Source organism: Ictidomys tridecemlineatus, chromosome 11 (genome assembly GCF_052094955.1).
Source record: "Ictidomys tridecemlineatus isolate mIctTri1 chromosome 11, mIctTri1.hap1, whole genome shotgun sequence".
Taxonomy (NCBI): Eukaryota; Metazoa; Chordata; class Mammalia; order Rodentia; family Sciuridae; genus Ictidomys; species Ictidomys tridecemlineatus.
Genome location: NC_135487.1, coordinates 22,553,679 through 22,567,523, shown reverse-complemented (window position 1 = coordinate 22,567,523; position 13,845 = coordinate 22,553,679). Strand labels below are relative to the sequence as shown.

General features: G+C 51.6%; 1 protein-coding gene across 3 annotated transcripts; it reads left to right on the top strand.

Moving 5' to 3' along the window:
- The first annotated feature begins 1,838 nt into the window (after window positions 1–1,838).
- Window positions 1,839–13,787, top strand: Fndc5 (fibronectin type III domain containing 5). 3 transcript variants are annotated; one of them, XM_078025863.1, is made up of 7 exons: window positions 1,839–2,596; window positions 4,272–4,580; window positions 6,100–6,215; window positions 6,704–6,902; window positions 7,255–7,344; window positions 9,355–9,488; window positions 13,491–13,787. In XM_078025863.1, the coding sequence occupies exons 2-7, from the start codon at window positions 4,358–4,360 to the stop codon at window positions 13,587–13,589; spliced, it is 861 nt and encodes a 286-aa protein (XP_077881989.1). In that variant the 5' UTR covers window positions 1,839–2,596; window positions 4,272–4,357; the 3' UTR covers window positions 13,590–13,787. The 3 variants fall into 3 exon arrangements, with proteins under 3 accessions (XP_077881989.1, XP_077881990.1, XP_077881991.1); XM_078025864.1 differs by lacking the exon at window positions 13,491–13,787 and adding an exon at window positions 10,409–11,953 and having other exon boundaries at window positions 1,855–2,596; XM_078025865.1 differs by lacking the exon at window positions 13,491–13,787 and adding an exon at window positions 9,856–11,953 and having other exon boundaries at window positions 1,857–2,596.
- Window positions 13,788–13,845: the final 58 nt, after the last annotated feature.

Here is a 13,845-nt window from a genome sequence, read left to right as displayed (position 1 = left end):
CACTCAGCCAGGTGTTTCTGGCCTCAGTTTCAGCTGGACTTTGGAAAGCTGACCCTGCCCTGATTCTCCCACTCTTCTCTTCTCACGCCTGTGAATCTCATCCAGATCTTCCCTCAACTTCTCTCCCTGTCTCTTGTGAGCACCTAAGTCAAGATCCCATCATTTCTGACCCTGCAGCACCAGCAGCCTCCTTGCCTCCTCCCAGGTCGCCCCCGACCCGGGTTCTCTGCAGTCTGGCTGGCACACACACAGTCAAGTGAGCCTTTTAACACGTATTGCTTCACACAAGGTCCTGCTTCTTGAGGCTTCCCTTGCCTGCGGAATCACTCGAGCCTCTCTCCCACAGCCCTGTGGCCCGTGCTGCCTGGCTCCAGCTGCTCTCCTTCCCGTCTTGCTCACAAGCTCCAGCCTCTCTGGCTTTTTTCAGTTTCCCAAACACAACAGCTTGCTGCTGCCTGGCGCTTGCTTTGCGCTTGGCTGCCCCTGCCTTCTGGGAAGTTCTACCTGCTTCCTCTTCCTTCTTCAGGCCTTGGTTCAGACGGCCTTCCTCACACCACACCACTGACCATCATCCCACCCAGCCGTCTCCTCCATTTTTCTTGTTTTTCTCTCAGTCTCTGTCATGTTGACCTGCTTAGGGTTTGTCTCTCCACTGGAATGGGAGGCCCTCAGGGAAACTCATCTTATTCATCTGTGTCCCCAGGACCAGACCCAGAGCCTGGCACTTAGGATGTGCTCATATTTGTTCAATAAAAATAAGACCTTCCTAGCCCCAAGTTCTCTTGTAAACTCAGAAAGGTCTTTTCATTATTATATTCCAAAGCAAACTCCTGACTCCTGATTTCCCTGTGATTTGGAGAAGGGTGTGTGTCTAGGGGTACCCTGGACATAGATCATGGCCATTCCAGGTTTTTAAGAGGAGCCTTTTGCCAGGATGGTGGAGCAGACCCACAATCCTAGCTATCCGGGAGGCTGAGGCAGGGGAGGGGGGTCACAAGTTTGAGGTCAGCCTCAGCAACTAAGTAAGACCCTATATCAAAATAAAATGGCCCGTTGTGGTGGCGCATACCTGTAATCCCAGAGGCTCATGAGGCTGAGACAGGAGGATGGCAAGTTCAAACCAGCCTCAGCAAAAGTGAGGCACTAAGCAACTCAAGGAGACCCTGTCTCTAAATAAAACACAAAATAGGGCTGGGGATGCAGCTCAGTGGCTGAGTTCCCCTGAGTTCATTCCCCAGTACCAAAAAAAAAAAAAAAAAAGCAAGAAAGATTGGGAATGGGGATGGACTTGTGGCTCAGTGGTATGGTGCTTGCCTGGCATGTGAGAGGCCCTGGGTTTGACTCTCAACACTGCATATAAATAAATAAAAACAAAATTCCATCAACAACTAAAAGAAATTATATATATATGATGTAGCTCAGTGGTAGGGAGTCTGGGTTCCCCAGAACTGCAAAACACAAAACAAAGCAAAAAGAGGGGCCTGCCTATTCTACATGGTTTCCTGGGATCTGGCTTGGGCACCTGCAGTCTGAGTTAGGTGCTAAGACTTCAGACAGCTCTTAACACCTAGAAGGTTCCAAATGCTAGTGGCCCCATCAGGTGCCAATGTGTAAGTGACCAGCCAACCCCCAGACTTCACAGATATCTGTGAAGTTCTCCAATCCAAATGGAGGTCAGTGAGTGTACCTTAGGAGGACAGAGGCCCCCCAGATTCCCATACATGTGTTCATTCATCCTTTAACTGCTGTATTTACAGACTGTTGCCCAGAACCTGGCACATAATAGCTGCTCAGTAGATGTATGTTAGAAGAATTAATTTATTCTATACAAGCAACATTTACTGAGCACCTACTGCATGTTAGGTCCTGTGTTAAGAGATGGAGGACAGATGGTGTACATAAAGCAACTGGTGCTGTAAGCCCCCTTCCAGGCTCACTAGGATGCCTCTAAACCCTCCCAACTCAGCTCCCACTGGCTGCCAGGCTCCAGGCCCAGGGCTTCTCTCAGAATTGAGGTGTGGCCCAAGAACCCCATGCCCCATAAGACCTTAGATGGCTGCATCCCACAGCTACAACTCCCCAGATCCTACCAGTCCTACACACCTGCTCCTGCAGCCTCCTTTCCTCCTCCCTCCCAAACCCTCAGACACCGCCATCTCCCCCTCCCAATGCCCTACATCTGCCTGAGGTTTTACCAGGAGAAGCCAGCAGATGGCGCTGAGGCACCCCTTTCCCTAGCGCTGGACCAGAGGCCAGACCCCATCAGGACCCTCTCCCTCCCTCCTTTCTCCCCAGCAAGGCCAAGAGTGGATTCTGTGACCTCCAAATAACCCCTTTCCTCCCTGCTGGCTCCTATGTTGGAGAAATGAGGAGGCTCCAGTTGCTCCTGCAGGCCCTCTAGCTGTCTGGGGGGAAGGGAGAAAGGTCCCTAGGGGCCAAGCTGCAGCTGGTGGGGCGGGGCAGGCAGGGCAGGGCAGGCAGCAATTGGCAAGACAGAAAGAGAGAAAGAGAGAAAGGAGAGAGAAGGTGCTCTGGCTCCCAGCTTCTATCCCAAACAGGTCGACTTCCCAGCTGAGGCTTGCCCCCAGGACCAGAGGTACGTGGGAAGAAGCAGATGGGGGGGAAGGGGGCTTGGGGTACAGAGGGGCTGGGTAGTGAGATTCTACAGTTCAGTGAGAACCCCTGAGTCCCCTCCCATCTCAAAGTGACCAGGTAGAAACTTGGGGGGCAAGGGAAGAAGTCCTGAGGGGGGCATCAGGAGGGGAGGGTTGTTTCATTGCTGCTCTGATTCATTGTGTGAGTTTACACCAAGCTCTTCCATCTCTGAGCTTCAGTTTCTTATCTACAACCAAAAAGGTGGGGGAAAGATCCCGAAGACCTTCTGTGAGATAACTGTACGAAGAGTCCCCTTTCCAAAGAGGGTAGCTCTTCCAGGGCCTCTGGAAAACTCCTAAGATAGAGGAACGCCCTCCCAATAGTAGAAATTAGATAGTGCGGGTAGGGAATTTGTTTGGACAGATGGGTGGTCTTTCCATGTCAGGGACCCTGGGACACTGGTCCCTAACTTGTTTTTTTGACTGGTACTTGAGGTGGAGAATGTCAGGATTGAAGGGGTGGGGGGAATCTCTTGCTGCCTGGTACTCCAGAGGTCCTCTTATTAGGGAGAGGGCCATGAGTGCAGGACAAGGACACCTCTTTGCCCCCAAGATCAGAAAAGGAGTGGGTTGGCCAGGAGGGTGTGTGCTGGCAGAAGCAGGCCTATTGATGCTCACAGGGTTATGAAGCAAGGGTCATCCAAGCCCTTTCATTAGCTGTGGCTGCCTGCTATGTCTCCAAATCCCTGAGCACTTTAAAGCCATTAGCTCAATCACTGCTTACACATTCAGTCAGGCCAAAATGGGTGTGGGGGGCTGGCCTAGAGCTGCCCTCACCCCTACCCACACACACTGCTCTTAAAGAGAGATTGTTCCAGATTGTTTCCTGGTTGCAAAGGCCCTACCATACCACCTACCACAGGAAGCTTCTAGAATATCAGGGATCCTGAGCATTACTCTGAAGTCAGTCTGAAGGGAGAGACAGTTGAGTAAAGGCCAGCTTTGGGAATCAGAGCAGCCTGGGTTCAAATTCTGACTGCTGTGGAGCCTGGCAGGAGCCGAGTAGCCTGTCCAAGTTGCAGTCTCCACCTGTGCAAAAGGCACACAATAGAGTAGCACCTTATGGAGCTGCAGTGAGAATTAGGCCCCCCAAATGCAAGTAAAGACCAGCACAGCAGGGTGTCTGGTACCTAGCAGATGCCCATTATTGCTCATTAGGGAGATTAAAAAGGCAAAGGACTGGTCTGGGGTTTCAGCTAGACTAGACCTCCAGTGGGCCAGAGTACTGCCTTCTGGGTCCCACAGTAAACACTTTGCACTTGCTGTGGTCACCCCTGTCCCAATTATGAGTACTCCTCTCTGCTCACTCCTGCACCAGGTAGCAAGACCGCGGGTATGGGGGGAAGGTCAGGGGTTTAGGCCACTTTGGGGTGGGGTGGAGGCACAAAGGAGCATTTCAGTGGCTCTGTCCTCCCTTCCCCTTGGGAAAGGGCAGGGATGGGGGGCTAGGTCAAGTCTGGGCCGGGGCTGACCACCGTGTGGACACCGGGAACCCTGCTGCTCCAGCACCGGCGAGAGTGAGCCACTGGGCCGCCAGTCCGGTAAGTCCCAGGGGCGCGGGGGCAGCAGTCGGGGCGCCCTCGGCCCCTCACCCCGCCTCCGCGCCTCTCCCCGCAGCGGGGGCGCCCCGCCCCCCGGGCGCCCGACGTGGACGCGGCCGCCGCCGCCGCCGCCGCGCGGGAGTCGCTGTCCGCGGAGCCGACATGCAGGCGGCGCGGGGCGGCGCGGGGCGGCCGGGCCGGGCGGGCCGCGGGCCAGAGCGGGAGCGCGAGCGGCCGCCGGGCACCGGAGCCGCGTCCCCCTGCGCCGCCCCGGGCCGGCCGGCCGGAGGGGCCGCTATGCACCCGGGGCCGCCGTGCGCCTGGCCGCCCCGCGCCGCGCTCCGCCTGTGGCTGGGCTGCGTCTGCTTCGCGCTGGTGCAGGCGGGTAAGGGGGCCCCGGGCGGGGGGCCGGGGGCAGGGCGGCTGGGCAGCCTCCTCTCCTACCACCTGGGAGTCCTCGGTTCCCTTCCTGCTCCCGAGGGACCCCCTGACTCACCTGCTCACTGCTCCCTAACCCGACCCCCGCGCTTCCCTACCTTCGTGACCCCAGACTCGTCCTTCAGCCTCCAAACCCTGCCCATGACCTCAGCCCTGGGTTTTTAGAGTCTTGTGACCCCTGATATCTTAATCCCATCCCCTGACCCCAGGTCTTTGCCTCAGGTTCTCTTTTTCTGGCCCAGGGAGCAGCTGAGGACACCAGTCCTCCCAGTTTGGGCCTCCTTCCCTGTCCTCAAAGACCTCTCAAAGCCCCACAGGACAACTCCACACATTCCTCGTGCAAGAGAATGTGTGATGGGAATGGAGACTGGCACCTGGGGGTGCAGGGTGGGTGAGGGTGGCCCCCAAGCCTGGTGCAGTGGCTGGCTCAGCCCCTGGGGCCCAGCCTCTCCTGACAGGTCTCTGTCCCTTCTGGTTGCGGCTGCCTCTGCCCATCTATCTGTCCATGGCTCAGCGCACTTGCTCTGCGGTCTCTGTCTGTTTCTAACCTTCCACTTGTCTGCTCTCTGTTGTTCTGTGTCTGCCGCCACCTGTCTGTGTCCTTCTGTCCCTCTCCATCTTCATGTCTGGCCTAGCTCCTGGGTCTCAAGTCCGTTCGTCTGTGGGGTGAAGGGTACTGCTTAGGCCCATGTCTTCCTCTTGCAGCAGCTACCTCTTCGGAGATGGACTTGTATGACTCCACTCCCCTCTTCTGGAAGGTTCTTCCTGACCTGACCCCCAATCCCCAACGTTCTCCCTCTTGCTCTCTTGACTGATAACCCATTCATCCTCTCACCCAGAAGGCCTTGCCCTGTCCTCTCTTCACTGAAGGGCTCTGCTCTGGGTGCCCCATATTCTCCAGCTCTTTCCCTCCCACCCGCCCCTTAGGGGGTTGGTGGAGTGTGGAGAAGAGACTCATGAAGACCCCCTTCCCAAGTTGCATGCTGCCCAATTCATCACCACAATTCTGGGGGTTTCCTCTGTTGCCCCTCCCTCCCATCCCAGAGTTCAGGCCACCAGGCTCTTCTCAACCTCTGGGTCTTTCTCCTTCCCTCAAGGTCACTCACTTGACAGTGCAGGACTATAGAAAGAGCACTGAACTAGTAGTCCTTTTGACTGCTTTTCATCAAACTAATCTTCAGCTTCTGCAACCCTAGTCATTTGTCCCCTCCATGCCTGTCCCCCAGACTTTAACCATCCATGCATTAAATCTGACCCTGGCCCAGGCCCATTAATTTTTCTCGTGGGCCCCTAGTGGGGCTGGCCTAGGGTCAACAGGGGCTTTCATCCTATACACAAAGAGCCTGGAACTGCTTCCTTTCCCCTATGGCATGGCCTTCCCCAGGATCCCCCTTCTCACTTATGAAACTGGGACTAGGCAACACAGGCAGGGGACACTCAGGCTCACGTGCCTCCCTGCCCTGCAGATAGCCCCTCAGCCCCAGTGAATGTCACCGTCAGACATCTCAAAGCCAATTCTGCAGTTGTCAGCTGGGACGTCCTGGAAGATGAGGTTGTCATCGGGTTTGCCATCTCTCAGCAGGTAACTCTTGAAGGTCCTTGGGAGGGAAGGACACATCAAGATAATGACTACTAGAAATGGAGGATGGTGGGGTAAAGAAATAGAAAGGAAAAAGAAATGCAGGGCAAGAGAGACTGGCAGCACATACGTTGCACATGTGACAGGAAATTGGGGCCTTGAGGGAATTTGTTAGTGGAGAAGGGTTCAGGAGCTTTCAGCTGGGACATGGAATTCAGAGCATGGATCTGATCTCAGAACCACCAGTGTTTAGGACCTGGCTCCAATTTTCACTAGGTGTATGGTCTTGGGCAACTTCTCTAATCTCTCTGAAGATGTTTCCTTAAATATACAATGGATTTTGTGAGAGAAGGGGTCTGGTCAGAGCCCCCCAACGTTACCTGAAGTGACAGGATGATTGTGTTAAGTATAGGATTTGTCACTACTGGGAGGTAGACAGAAACAAGGTTGGTGTCTGGGCATTGACAGATGGCCGGTGCTCACTTTTGCAGAAGAAAGACGTGCGGATGCTGCGCTTCATCCAGGAAGTGAACACCACCACTCGCTCCTGTGCCCTTTGGGACCTAGAGGAGGATACCGAGTACATCGTGCATGTGCAGGCCATCTCCATCCAGGGCCAGAGCCCGGCTAGTGAGCCTGTGCTCTTCAAGACTCCAAGAGAGGCTGAGAAGATGGCCTCCAAGAACAAAGGCAGGCCTGGGGCATGCTGGAGGAGCAGGGTGGGGGCAACTGGGGCCAGCACAGCAAGTGGCATGAGGAAAGCACCCTCTCCTCAGTCCTCTCCTTATCCCTGCCACCAAGTAAAGCAGCATCTGAGAAGGAGAAGGTTCACTCTGGTTCTCCAGGACACTGGGTACATAAACTCTCACCTTTGGATAAAGCCTTATTGCTGACAACCCAAGCAGACATCAGTGTGTCTCCAGGTCTCTTTATGTTAGGTGTGAGGGCACCTATACACATAAGCACTTATTGTCAAGGTCTTGGCCCTAGAGGAGTGATTGGGGGAGGGAGGAGCCCCAGACTAGTGTCTCTTTCTCTACAGATGAGGTGACCATGAAAGAGATGGGGAGGAACCAACAGCTGAGGACAGGCGAGGTGCTGATCATCGTCGTGGTCCTGTTCATGTGGGCAGGTGAGTCAGGCCTCCAAGCCTTTCCTATCTTTGGGATATCTGGGGGTTGTAACCAGATCCCTTCTCTCACAAAACCAGGGGTAAAGGGCTTGGAGAGATCTAAGAAAAGAGTGAAAAGTTTCTTGCATCCTGCCTGGGATAGCTCTGGGGGCCAAATCTGATCCCTTCTCTAATCCACTTACCCAAAACAGCACATTACTAGCTGCCTTCCAGCTCCTGTACATTTGGGGCATGGCTGTAGCCTCTCCTTCCTCTTCTGAGTAGGGGCTTCAGGCCTGGTCAGCACACGGAAAGTACTGCCCAGCCTCAGGCTTGAGACCCTCTCCTCACCTGCCTGGTTGCATTAAATCTGACCCTGGCTGTCCTTCTAGACCCAGCTCGGGGCCTGCCACTATGGAAACTCCCCCATCCACCCCCTGGATGGCCTCCTGCCCTTGTGCTACTGCATACTGTCCTCCCCTTTGACCCTCCTTATGTTGGGCTCAAGGCTCTCTCTTCCCCACCTGATGCTGGTCTATGAGCTCCCTAAGGGTAAAGTCCAAGTGTCCTTCATCTTTTTTTTTCTCCTTTCTTCTTCTTCTTCTTCTTTTTTTTTTTTTTTGTGTGTGTGTGGTGCTGGGGATTGAACCCAGGGCCTTGTGCATGCAAGGCAAGCACTCTACCAACTGAGCCATATCCCCAGCCCAAAGTGTCCTTCATCTTTGAAATCAACTCAACTGACATTTAACTGACCGAACACCCCATTCCAAAGAGTAGTGTTACAGTCAGAACCAAGAAGAGCTCTGTGCTTGCAAGGAACTCAGTCTGGGAGAAGCCAGGCCCAAACTTAACTATAATTCAATGTGTGATGAGTGCAACAATAATACCAAGGATGGGGGCAGAGGAGAGGGTGTTAATTCTGGAGCTAGGAGTAGAAATCAAGAAAAACAGAGCGGAGATAACATTGGAGTTGAACTTTGAAGGAAGAACAGGTGCTCACCAGGCAGCCAGAAGAGGAAGGGAGTTCTAGGCATGATGTAGTCAAGAAACAAATTAAGCTCAGTCTGGCCCACTGTGGCTGTGACCTAGGAGAGAAGGCAAAGTGTGGGGGAGTAAAGCTCAGTGAGTCTTTGGAGTCTTCTGAGAAATTTGAACACATTGCTAAAGCCTGAATTACATGGTAGTTGAGAGGGCATGCTCTGTTGAGAAAGCATTGGGGGGAAAAATGATCCTCAGGGCATGTAGAGAATAGGCACTTGGGACAAAAAGCAGGAAAAACAAAGGGTCGTACAAAAGAGGAGGTTTGCTTGTAGCACATTATTAGATTTGGCACCCATAGTATTTACATAATCATAACACCATAAGTATAGTGAATTAACCCAGAATTGTGGTGTAATTCTGTTAGGAGATGGAGAAGGAAATAGAGGGAGTTATTAGGCTTAATCTACTATGATGGGAAGTCAATGGATATTTAAAATAGATCATGAAATAACACTATAAATTCAGAGGTAAAAATGGGGAAAACATCTAGCATTAGAGTTGGTTGCCTTAATACTCTCTTTCAAAAACTAGTGTTCACATATTTCTGACTTGATGAAACTAGACATTTAACAGGCCCTGGAGTTCCTCTCCCAGATGCACCGTGGTGTGATGATAATAGGTATCCTTGAGTTGTAAGGACTAAGTGAAGCTGCATGTGTCTGTACACAGCACAGGGCCAGGCACGTGCTCAACAAGTGCTGTTATTGTTTTGTTTTCCTCTAAAGGAAAAGGGAGCTGCCAGAGGTTTACAGGAAGGGTGGGGAGGAGGCATGATCAGGTACATGCTGTAGGAAGATCTGCCCAACAGCAGCGAGAGGGACGGCTGGTGAGAGGAAGGTGGAAACAGGAGCTGGAGGCTGGAGGCAAGCTCCAGCAGTGGAGCAGGGGAGGCCATCTGGAACAATGTTGGCAAGCCCTGATGAGGATGAAGCACGAGGCATGGCAAGTACTCAGCCCTGGCCTCTGACGGCTCCCGCGTGTCCTCCCTAGGTGTCATTGCCCTCTTCTGCCGCCAGTATGATATTATTAAGGACAACGAACCAAATAACAACAAAGAAAAAACCAAGAGTGCGTCAGAAACCAGCACACCAGAGCACCAGGGCGGGGGTCTCCTCCGCAGCAAGGTGAGGGCCAGTCCTGGGCGGCTGGGAGGGTGGCTCCATGCCTTGTGCGCTGGTCGTCCCTGGACTGCAAAAGGGGTCAGCTCAGGGCCTGGCATGGCTGCAGCTGGGCAGAGCCAAGCTTGGCCACTGCCTGTGTGACACGGGACACTGCAAATTGATTTTGGATCCTCTCCTTTTGCACGATGCCAGGGACCAGTAGTGATTAAAAAATAAAAAAAGAAAGAAAGAAAAGGCGGTGGGGGGTGGAGTTCCTGGTTGGTGTGGGGCCGTGAGGGTAGGAGTGCTGTACTCATTTCCATTCCTGCCATGCTACGTATCTTGGGCAGGTGTTTACCGCTGTACTTTCATTTCCTCTTCTGTAAAACAGATATGAAACCTTTTCAGTGCTTGCTCTGAGCAGCTCAGAAGAAAGACATTAGAGAATGTGAGAGGATTTCATGGTTCTGACGATGATTAGCCAACAAACATCTGGCCCTCTCTGCATCTCCTTCTTCCATCTCCTTGTATCCTCGGGCTTACTGTCCTCTCTCTTGGCTTCTCTCTTTCTGGCGCCTTTTCCTGAAGCCTCTTATTAACTCCCATCTCCAGAAGCACCTCAACAATGTCCGTGGCTGAGGCTGTGCCCAGAGGCAGATCTGCAGGATGTGAGAGAACCCGCCAGAGGCATGACTCTGCTGGGGCAGACTGGGTACCAGGGCAAGAGGCCCAGGATTCAGTCTTGGCCACTCAGCTGAGTTTGAAAAGGCAGAGAAACAAGACTTACAGGCAGGGCTACTCTTTTCTTTCCACAAGGGACAAGAGCCTGATTTTTTAGGCTGTAACCCTGCTACTCCATTCCTCTTTCTGTCCTCTCTGTTTCCCACCTTTCAAGAAGTGTATTCAATCAGTTTTGGCCGCTTCTCTCATTTTTTCCCTCCCAGTTTCCAAACAAGTCCTCAGTGAACATCATCGAAGCATGACTGCCTGTCTGCAGGGAGAAGGATTTCATTTTTCTTCTCTGCTGGTCCCTGGGTCCTAGGCACAGAGAACTGACTGCAGCAAGGGAGGAGGCACAGTTCTTCCTCTTCCCCATCTTAGTCTGATGACAGAGGCTGAACTACAAACCCAAATTCTGCAAAAAAAAATAAAAAAATAAATAATAAATAAATAAATAAATAAATAAATAATAAGCCACAAAACTAAAAGGCCTGGCCCCATCCTGGGAAAGGAAAAACTGCATGAGACACAGCCTCCTGCCTCCTCTCCTCTCCTGAACTGGCTTCCTCTTTGAGAAAATGCACAAAACCCTGGGAGATGACAAGTACCAAGACTGACTCAAGCTGTGTCTTTCAGACCGAGGCGCATCAGGGAAGCCATAGGGCTGCTATCAAGCCTTTTCTGGATCCAGCCATCAAGGACTTGTTTGTGGTGTGATGCACACCCTTGTGAGTGTGTATAAGAGGTCACCTGCTAGGTCTCTTTTGGAAAAAAAAAAAATCAAAAAGTGGAGGGCACCACTCCAGAGGGCAGAGGTTTCTCCCAAGGTCTGAGCTCGTTGCCTGCATCCTGTTTTCTTTGACCCTTCCTTTGATGGTAAGATCATCAGCTGGGGTCTGAAGAAGACCTGGAAGGTACTTACTGACCCTGTCTTTTTTAGCAAGCATCTCTTGGGAGTTTCAGCAGTGCTGGCTTGGACAACTGAAAAAGCACATCCACGTCCTGCATCCTGGGGGCTGCTGAGCCACCCACTGTAGAATGGTAGCTGCTAGAAGACAGGCATGAGCCATTCACCACAGACAGAAAGAGCAGCCTGGCTGTCACTACTGGCCTCTGGGGTCTTCATATCTTGCCATCTCATCCAAGGTTCTGTGAAAGTTACCCAGGGTTCTCATGTCCTTCCCTAGAGCCTGAGTGGTGTAAGGTGATAGGTCTCTCCACTGTCCCTTACTGGTTTAAAAAAAAAAAAAAATGGTGCTTGATGAGGGAACCAGACTCTTCCCTGGGACTGACACATTATGGCTGCCAAATGCTTGCATAGGAAGAGGCGAACTGTGCATCTTCCGCTGGTGGCCAAGGCAGGGATGTGGAAGGTTGTGCCTAACACAAGCCTGACACACAGCAAGTACTCAGTAAAAATATGTTGCACTGACTGGTAAGAGCACTGGCCTCCTCCAAGCCAGAGAGCTGAAAGCCATCACCCAGTGACCACCTCTTCCTTTCAGTCTACAAGAGCTCTCAAGGCTGGGTCAGCCAGCACTCTGCTTTGGAGTGTGGCAGCACAGGAGTGGAGAGACAGGAGAATGGGCAGATGTCAACAATACTAAGGGCTTCCTCCTGGGAGGGCATGGGGCTCCACTCATCGTCTTGTGACTTCCATCCCTGCTGAGTGGGGAGCAAGGCTCCTTAAGGGAGAGGTCCTTACCTCTGATCCAGTTAGAGCAATAATCACTTTTTAAATGTAAAATAAAAAGACAAATGAAAAGGCACATCCTTGTCTTCTGGTAAATGCCCAAATGTTGCCCTCTTTTTCTGGCAATTGGCAGCAAGTCAGGATGTGTGGAGGAGGGAATCAGTTCTCTCTTCCATTTTGGCCTGCAGCTTCTTAGGGACATGCCTGCCAGCCAAGCTGGAGTTGGAAGGGAATTCTTGAACAGATGGGGGTGCACGTGTAGGAGAAGAAAATAGCTGCTCTATCATCCTCTTTCTGAGGCTCCCCCAAGCCCAGCTTGGGCTGCCTCATTGCATAGGTATGCAGGCTGGTGCTGTTTTAAAAAACAAAGGACTTTCCTCACTGGACCAGGCTGGGTGCTTTCCCTGGCTAAAGGAATGCAGTTCTTATCTCCCCAGGGTAGGGAAGGAGGGAAGAGGCTGCTTTCAGAGGTTCAGTATTCACAGCTGCTGTTCTGGGCTGTTAAAGGAACATCAATGTGATCCCAACAGCAAGCTGAAAGGCAGAGAGTAATGATGCCATTAGCCAATGAGCAAACCACTAAGTGGGGCACCTCAAAAATTCCTGTTCAGAGTCAGGGAAAGCTTGGATAGAAAATGTCAGATGAGCAGGGCTTGGAGTAGGCTATTCAGAAAGTTCTGAAAGCAGAGGGAAGATAGGTCTCAGAGACTAGGCGGGGAGGGAGGAGAGGAAATAAAGAGCACACAGAATTCTAAGCCAGCCTCAGAAAGGTACTCAGGCCCTCTGTACCCATCTAGTTTCAACTGATAAAAAAAAAAAAAAAAGCCTCAAGTCAGTATTATGTACAGTGGGGCTCAGGGAGCTCTATTAATGGGGGCTTCCTGTCTTCAAATTCATCTGTGCCTCTGATACATAAAAAGGGTATGAGGGAAGAACAAACAAGCTCTCAGTTTAAGTAAAATTCCATCCCTTTCCATTGCCTCCCTAAACAACTACTGGTGCTTTTCCTGACTCAACTGTATTTGCATAGTCAAACCCCTGCAGGTAATGAACATGGTCCTTTCACCTCTCACATAGATCCCACACTTGGGAAAGGCTCTGACAGCCCTTTGGAGACCAAAAGACCTTATTTGCAAACCACAGTAGCCTGTAGGAGGAATGTTGGTCCCAGAGGCAGGGGACACTGCCTGGTAACCAACCAACACTTCAGGCAATCACTTTTCTGAGGATATCTTTGGTTTCCGTTTTATCAAAAATGGTTAAGAAGAGAGGATTCTCAGAGATTCTTACAGTAGGAACCAAGGGGCCAGTCTCCCAGAAATAAGAGGGAAACCCAGGGCCTCAGGGGAGGGAGACAGACTGGTGGATGTTTCTGTGGGCAGGAGTCCTTCTCTCCTCCAACTCCTCTCCTTTTAACCCCTAACTTCTTTGTATGGGCTTCCTCTAGAATCCTTTTAAAAAATTTCTAATTCAACTTTTTACAGAAATCTGTAGCATCTTGTCAATCCATTTTGGGGGGGGGCAGGGGGAACCATTGACTGGTACTTGACCACTTGACCATTGAGCCACATCCCCAGCCCTATTTTGTATTTTGTATTTTTTTTTTTTTTTAGAAGCAGAGTCTCCCTGAGTTGCCTAGCACCTCGCTTTTGCTGAGACTGGCTTCGAACTCCTCATCCTCCTGCCTCAGCCTCCCTAGCCACTGGGATTAGAGGCGTGCACCATTGTGCCCAGCAGTTGCCAATGCATTTATGTTTCAGATTTCTTCTTTCTTGCCCTCTTTAAACTTATTTGGCAATTTTTGAATTATGCTTTTAAGAAGTAGCCCCCAAGAACAAATTACTTCTATAAATGGACACTGCCTCCTCCAGCTCCAGCCGTACCAATAAAAATATTCCTAAGCATGCAAATGTGGCTTGAAGCTAAATTGAAGGAGATCTTTGTATACAAATGGTTCCTTAGTGATAA